At 37.1% G+C, this 8,488-nt stretch overlaps 1 protein-coding gene across 1 annotated transcript; it reads left to right on the forward strand.

Annotated features, from left to right (window-relative positions):
• Positions 1 to 4,781: 4,781 nt before the first annotated feature.
• LOC133323961 (uncharacterized) lies at positions 4,782 to 6,945 on the forward strand (the record flags this gene model as incomplete). Its single annotated transcript, XM_061532861.1, has 1 exon — positions 4,782 to 6,945. A coding segment is annotated over exon 1 (2,164 nt), but the record flags the coding sequence as incomplete, so codon positions are not given.
• Between the last annotated feature and the right edge of the window lie 1,543 nt (positions 6,946 to 8,488).

The following is an 8,488-nucleotide window of genomic DNA, read 5'->3' on the forward strand; positions in this document are numbered from 1 at the left end:
CATATTCGCGAATCTGTGTGAAAAGAGGTCAAAAATATATCGATACGCGAATAATATGCGTATTTTATCAAAAATCGATTGTGGAGGCACATCCGCGGTTCTTAACCGATCCTTTTAAAATAGGTGCCCTTTTGTTTATTTTCATAGGAGATTACTGAAATCGGATGCGCATAAAAATCGTATGCACGGTGCGCCATTTTTAGTCATTTTTAGGGTTTTTGCATAATAAAGTGCGTCGAGCGGCACAGACGAAAGCGTTGTATATTTTAGAAGATTAAGGCAAAACCGTATCCTCTTAACAATTCTAAAGAAAAGTTCTGTCTTAATTAAAAAATTAATTTATTTTATTTTCAGATATCCTAATGCTACTTTTTGTTTTTTTCGCGAATATTGTACCGTATTTCAATGTGATTTGACAATTATGCAAAGAAAACAAATGTGTTTATCCATTTGTGAAGAAATTAGCGAATTACAACAAAAAGGAATCCATTTAATATATATTTGAAATACAAGATGTAAAACCGCTATAACTTTTGTGCGCAGCATCCGAATTTGTGAACGCGAACACATTTCGAATCAGATTATTTTTCTTAACCTATGTACCAAAAATCATGAATGTGCTCGCAAAAAAAAAAATTTTAATGGAATTTTAAAAGAATTTTGTAATTTCCCATATGTAGAATATACTTATAGTGGTAAAGGGTATAATATAGTCGGCCCAGTCCGACTTAACTACTTTCCTTACTTGTTTCATAGCAATTTCTTTCCGGGCAATGACTTAAATTATTGTAAGCTTATTACTTGAAAATATTGATGTATGTTTAAGTAAAACATCCGTATATAGTACAAGGCATAATGTTACACAATATACCAGTAGGGTTCCGAGAGGTAAAACTTATACAAACTTCCGCTTCTTTTCATTGTTCTTTTAGTTGAACACATACGACTAATGTTAGACTTACTTGAAATAACTTTATGCATAATTTCCGTTAAAAAGTTGGGAATCTATATATGTTTAAGTACATAAACTATGATTTTTCTCTACTATCTACTGCTGATGTTTGCTTGCAGTCATGTAGTCATCAACTTAATGCTAAAAAAAAGAAAGTTAAGTAGATTTTCAACAGCACATAGTGAATTTACTATTATACACATGTGGGTGTTTCAGCAGATAATAACCTATATATACGATTTTAAGAGGGGTATTAATTTAGAAATTTATATTTCGAAGAAATTACTTTACACAGCATAGATTTGAAAATTCATTTTCTCTTTGATTATCCTGAGGCCAAATGGATATTTATAATTTCTTCGAAATGAATGTATTATTTCATATCATGTTCCTACTCAGCCTAGGAAACTTTAAACCACTAAATGTGAGTGGCAAGCATCAGCCGCTGAACGTCTTCATCTACTTCGATACTGTTTGTGTGATTCTTAAATGTATGCAAAAGCATATTTCAGTGAAACTTTTAATGGCATTTAAATGTTGCAAAAAGTTTCTTGCAAAATATTCACAATTTGTGTACTATGTGGATTCTCCTGAGGGCCACACCTTTGAATCTTGACAAAGTTGATTCTGTTCTGTTCTGGTTGTAGTAGTTCCTCTTCAGCGAGTTAGAGTTCTTCGTCATCATCATCGTCGTCGTGATAGTCATGACTTCAAGTTGAGCCATGTAATCATTCGTTCACTTTGTTTTTATTTCTGGGTTGCTGCACATACACGCCGTTCGCCACCACTGCCGTCGTCATTGTCTTTAACATTCCACATTCTATAGCGAACATAGTTTCATAAGAGTTCACCACCAAAAATTTGTTGGTAATAAATAAACAAGAATAGAGTAGAGTTCACAAACACACATACTCATGCACGGCACACACACACACACGTTAAAACAACAACTCAGAAAAAATAACTTGAATGTTCAAAGAATTTTTTCATCTCTATCAATCAACAAAAAATGAGCTTCATAAACTTGAATGTTTCTACTAGAATAATAATTGAAAAATATACGGAATGAACAAGTGAATACGGTAACATCAGTCTTCTTTGGAATGTACAATGCTGAGCGAAATAATTCTTTAGTTGTGCAGAACAATTTTCGTGGAAAAATCAGAAAATTTGCTCAATTAAAATAGTGAAATTTTTATCAACTTTTGTGGCAATGAAACTCGCGTACAGTTTTATATGGGGAAATAAAATATATAAGTATGTGTGTGTCTGTACGAACACTTGTAAATAAATATCATCACGAGGAAAAATCACTAACATAATGACCTAAAACCAGAGAGCGGACCAGTATGGTCGAACGGGACGGACAATATTATATCGTACACAACTACCACTGAACTGTATCTGTGGATATATTCTGAGCATTGCAATATGTCGCGATAATTTCCAGCTAAGTAAGTAAACAAAGTCTTGGTTCATTTGACTCCTTACAATTGACCGATTATTAGTTGAATGGGATCTGTATTCCCCGTGTTGCATTTGGGGCCGATATATGAACAAGAATAAAGTCTTGGGTCCATTTAATCCCATGTATATCATCAGATCGTTATACCATAATTGGTATCAGTTTAAAGGCCAAAAAATCGTCGTGGATATAATATCAACTTTTCTGGTTAATGCTCTTCTGGGGAAAATACATACGGCATAGAATGATAAGAACTATGCTTGTTCCTTGGTCAGATCCCTTTCTACGTGTAAAAATTTGTTGCATTCGCGGCATACTCAAAAGCGTTGAAGAAAATCGTCTAATATAAAATTCTTGGTCAAATTGATTCCCTAAAACAATAGGCCTGAACCGGACCTACAAGCATTTCATGACGATTGGACCACATCTGTGGCCTGTAGCGTGTTTACAAATTATAATGAACAGACGGACGGACACACCTGGTTAGACCCACTCCGCTAGCCAAGATAAGAAGATCGGTATACTAAATGGTGAGTTTAGGACCAACATTTTGTTGCGTTACAAACTTTTGGAGCCACTCAAAGCTATAATACCCTTACCACATAGTTGAGTAGGCTATAATTATAAAATTAGTTCAAGGAACTGTTCAGCATAAAAATACAGAAATTTCAGACTGGGCCGACTTTATGCTACCCTCCACCACTTTGGATATATTCATCAGATGCTTCCCGACAAACGTCGCACTTTTGAAGGTCCACTGACATGAAATTGAACGAACTCAAATATGTGATCATCATATATATGTGAACCGACTTAAGGGGACCCCCCATTCTCGGGGTCAACAATTTTTTGATTTAATTCGAATCTACACTAATTCAAGAATGTCTCTACAAAATTTCAGGTGAAAATCTCAAGAACTCTTGAAGATATAGCCGATTTATTGTGTCAGCATCAAGTGACGGCTAAAGGGCTTCTCAAACTTTATACGCGTTTTTCTCTTTTGCGAATGGCGGGCACGATAACTCAAAAACTAATAACCCAATCGATTCCAAATTTTTACACGTTTCTCTGTGAGTGTACAGCTCTCGTATGAACTAGGATAAAGCCAATCGTTGATGATCTTCCTTATTTTTTAACTTGGTTTTTGGTAAAAAAATCGGCGATTTTCCAAAAATTTTTTCAAAGGTCCACCATTTTGTTAATTTTAGAGCGAAGTCAATAATCCTAGTGCATACGAGAGCCAGACATGTACTCTTTCTAACACCGTTGGAATTTTCGGATTCCGATGTTCCAGTGAGGAGTTATCATGCCCGCCATCAAAAATAAGGACTTTTCTTTAATTACAAAAAACAACAACAAAGCAATAACATTTTTTTAATTATTTTTCTTTTCTTTTAAATCTTCAAATATATATGTGCAAAGTTACAAGCCTTAACAAGCATTGGTATTGATTTACCAGCCCATTGAAAATCTTAAAATATTAAAATCGAGAATGGATGGGGTTCCCTTAATTCAATCCATACACATGTCATTCTGCAACCTATGCTTATTATTTGGTGCACAATTATCGCGAAATTTTTCGAAAATATATATGAAAGTTATATCTGCATCTGCACAAATCGCCGTCCATCGAATCATTTTCCCATCGAAGTGCCTGTAATTTGAAATAATCCCCATATAAAGTGGTACGTAACATATTTTCGGTACTCTGAAGTGGGTGTAATCAAATCTCATTATATCTTGCCTAATTGAAATATTTATATTCCTTAAATATTTAAATATGCAATATTATTTATTTTCTTGTCTGTTCATCATTTCTCCAAATAACTTGTTAACCTAAAATCTACAACAACAAAACATTGTAACAAATTCGATCTAATCTGTGAACTTTTAACATTTTCATTTATTTCCAGCTTGGTCTAATGCACCATTCTGACCACCTGTCATTGTGCCAACTTGAACGTTACCACAAGTCAACTGAGACCAAACGACCGACTGGGCTTGCGGCAAACCAGCAAAACAAAACTTTCTCCACAACCCAAGTATAGCTGCAACCAGATTGCCAGCTACACGAACTGAGACGAAACGAATAAACCAAAAATAAATATAGCAACGAATATCTGATTGTTACAACAACGACAACAATTTGCTTGGTAAAACAACAAGCAACAAATTATTTTAATGCAAAGACAGCGAAAAATAAGAGTAACAGAGCTATTAGGACCACCAACATCATTGCGAAGGGTATTGCTGAAACGCTTCAGCAAACTGCCACAACGAGTGAGGAGGCAACGGTGGCCCAAATCAACTTCAACGTGACTGATGTCAGCAGGAAAGTGATAAAGGCGCTCAAAGTTTAAAAACATGAAAAACAAGCGCAATAAAAAACAGCTTAAGCGACAACAACAGCAGCCGACTAGGACGAAGCCACAAAAATATCACAAACGTTCCAGAAACCTCAAGCACCAGAATAACACTTCAAGTGAGGAAGAAGAAGAAGTAAAAACATCTGTGAGTTCTCATTTAAGGCGAATAGAAAAGGGACAAGCGTTTGTTGGAAGCACTTTTCAACAAAGGAGCAGACCATCGACCAAGCCCACCCGCACCACCAACAACTATCTTCGGCAAACTTCCACACTAACGAAGTCTTCAAAGCAAACGGAAACGGATACATTTAAGGACGTTTCACATAATCGCCAAACAAGCGTAACCACCTCCAGTAGCATCAGAAGTCGCCTGTTTCCGAAGACATTTTTGCGACAATACAACAACTGTAGTCTGGCCTGGTTTTTGCGCGTGCTGGTATTAACTTTGCTCTGTGAAATGCCTGTGCTTAGCTCCGCCGACTGGTTAATGGACTGCGGTGACTGCCATTGCAAATGGAATTCGGGTAAGAAGACGGCAGATTGTAAAAATCTTACCCTATCCTCGGTACCGGAAAATTTAAGCAACGAAGTCCAGGTGCTGGACTTATCGTTCAATCGTATCGTTTATTTGGAAGAGAATGCTTTTCTCACGGCTGACTTGACGAATCTGCATAAGTTGTATATTAGGAATAGCTCTTTGCAGCATATAGATCCCAGGACCTTCACCCAGTTAGAAATACTTATAGAGCTGGATTTATCCAATAATCTGCTAAAGGTACTGCAGGCGAATCTCTTTGCCCGTCTGGTAAAGGTTAGAGCAATTGTTCTCAATGGTAATATCCTGGAATCGTTGGGCGACGGCATTTTTCAAAATCTTAAATATCTTCATAAGATCGAGTTGAAGGATAACCGTTTGGTGAAAATAGCCAATCAGGTGTTCGTAAATGTCCCTCTGCTTTCACAAATCTATTTGAACAATAATCGCTTGAACTTTTTGCGCAAGGAGAGTTTTGAAAATGTCAAACGTTTGACAGCTCTGTCGTTGGATGGCAATCCTTGGAATTGCACCTGTGAATTGCAAATATTTCGTGATTTTGTACTGCGTCGCAATCTCTATACACCACCCACAGCCTGCTATTATCCGGCCCAGCTGCGAGGTATGCTGTGGATAGAAGATCAGCCGGAGGCCTTTGCTTGTAAGCCACGAATCATTTTCCCAGCCAAAGGAGCTTCCATTACTACCTCTAAGGAAAATGTCACTCTAGTTTGTCGTGTTCATGCCTCAGCCAATACCCACATTGCCTGGGACTACAATAAACAAATATATCGCAGTACTAGTTCGGGTCAAATGCCATCACACCAACAGCCGCATCAACAACAACAACGAATTTTCATTCAAATCATTGAGGATGACCAGTCCAAGGAAAAGGAATTCGGCCGCAATGTTTACATATCACGACTAACGATATTGGGTGCCGACAAAACCGATGAGGGAACATACACCTGCATTGCCGAGAATGCCGGTGGTAAGGATTCCGTGCAAATGACTCTGCTCGTGGAGAAGCCGAGTGGTCGTGAGCTATTGCAGGGCAATTTGGCTGCAGTCATCTCGTTAATGGCTCTGGGCCTTCTGAGTGTATCCGTATTCCTGGCCATGGTTACTTGTTGCATCTATAAGCGATTCATTGCATCGACGGCAGCGCGTCACCGTCATCATCATCTCGATTTAAGTGGCAACGATCCGCTGACATCACATGGCACGGTTGTGGCCAATCACGGCACCACCACTGTGGCTGGTAATACAGACGTCATGTTGGGTGTTGTCAATGGGCTGGTGGTCGATAATGGTGGTAGCAATAGCGGCGATACCCTGAAATATAAAAAACACCAACAGACAACTATCAATGGAGGTAGTTCCATAATTAAAGACAAATACACAGAGCTGCTAAAGCAAAATGGTGGCAGCGGTGGAAGTGGAAATGGTGGCGTGGACGATAGCATGGGTACCGGAAACTCGCCTTTGATGGAATCTATCGGCATTAGTGGAGGTGGTGGAGGCGGCGTCGGTGGCGGAGGTGTGGGTGTTGGCAAGAAGGCAGCAAGCTGTGATGTCCAACTGGGTCAATTGGAGAAAAAATACTATGAGCAGCACAACAATGATGGTAAGTGGCATAAATTGTGAGCAAACATAATAGACACTAGGAAATCTCATTTTTCATTTATTATTTATGCTTCTATGCAAGGAAAGGTTTCGTTTTGAGTGAGGGTGTGTGTGTGTATGTACAGGGATCCTCTGTGTGTCAGGTCAAAATGTCATTTTTCTTTCATTTTCTTTTCTCAAGAAGTGTAAATAGGTCATTCAAATAAATGAAAAAATTTAATGTTCTTTGAGAATAGCCATTATTAGTACCTTTTATTATTATTTTTTGTTTTTTGTATGAATTGGCATACAAAAGTAGCTCGGTAGTACTCAGGACTCAAAGGACTTGTTTTAGATATAAAAAAATAAAGAAATTGCTCGTCAATAAAAAAGAACAACAAAATAGGGAGGATTTTTTTTTCATTTTTATTGGTTGTCGGGTTTTCTTTTGATAACATATTAAAAAATATATAAATAATTTTGGATTTTCTTATTTATTTTTAATTAATTTATTTTTTTCCAAATAGTACGAGCCGAATTGTAAGGAATAATGATGGAAAATATTGTCAAAGAAAACAACTTTCAATAATGTAGACTGATAATAAATTTAATTTAAAGTTTTACCGAGGCCAGAAAAAGAAAAACAGTAGCATATGCCACTAATTAACCTCAAGTGCGAACCCTATTTAAATTGGGAAAAAATCGGTTCAGATTTACATATAGCTCCCTAATATAGTTTCGTCCGATTTTATGTAAATGGTGCACCAAATACCCAATATTGGTCCGATTGAGACAACATTTTGCAACGAGTATTGAATTAGATCTAGGTTGATGTATGCGAAGTTTTGCTGGAATCAGTTCAGATTTAGGTATAGCTCTCATATATAGTTTCCTCCGATTTTATGTAAATGAAGTATCACAGAGTTAAATTTAGTCCGATTGGCAGCAATGATGTATGCGAAGTTTCGCTGGAATCGGTTCAGATTAAGATATGGCTATAATATATAGTTTCCTCCGAGTTTATGTAAATGTTGCACCATACTGTCGATGTTTGACCGATTGAGACAACATTTTGCATAGCGTATTGAAGTTACTACATGTTGACATCCGTATTGAAATTACTGCAGTTTGACGTCAGCGAAATTGTGTGGAAATCGGTTTAGATTTACATATAGCTCTCATATATATATTCGTTCGATTTTATGTAAATGAAACACTATACTACCATTATTTGTCCGCTTAAAACAAAATTTTGTACAGCGTACTAAATTAGGTCTGGAATGATATGTGTCAAGTTTTTATACCCTTCACCACACTGTGGTACAGGATATTATGTATTTGTGCATATGTTTGTAACAGACAAATGGAAACGAGATAGACCCATAGTTCCCTTTGAGAATATTCATAGAATCACTTTCTGAGTCGATTTATGCGTGTCCGACCATTTGTCGCTCTGTTGATGTTAAATTGTAAACAAAGTACAGGTCGCACCTATAATCCGATTTGATTGAAATTTGGCACAGTTCACTTATTTGGCCGAAAGGACGAACCCCATCCAAATTGGA

This window comes from Musca vetustissima, unplaced genomic scaffold (genome assembly GCF_032173495.1).
Source record: "Musca vetustissima isolate MV318-11 ecotype Yass unplaced genomic scaffold, APGP_CSIRO_Mvet_v1 utg192908, whole genome shotgun sequence".
Classification (NCBI taxonomy): Eukaryota; Metazoa; Arthropoda; class Insecta; order Diptera; family Muscidae; genus Musca; species Musca vetustissima.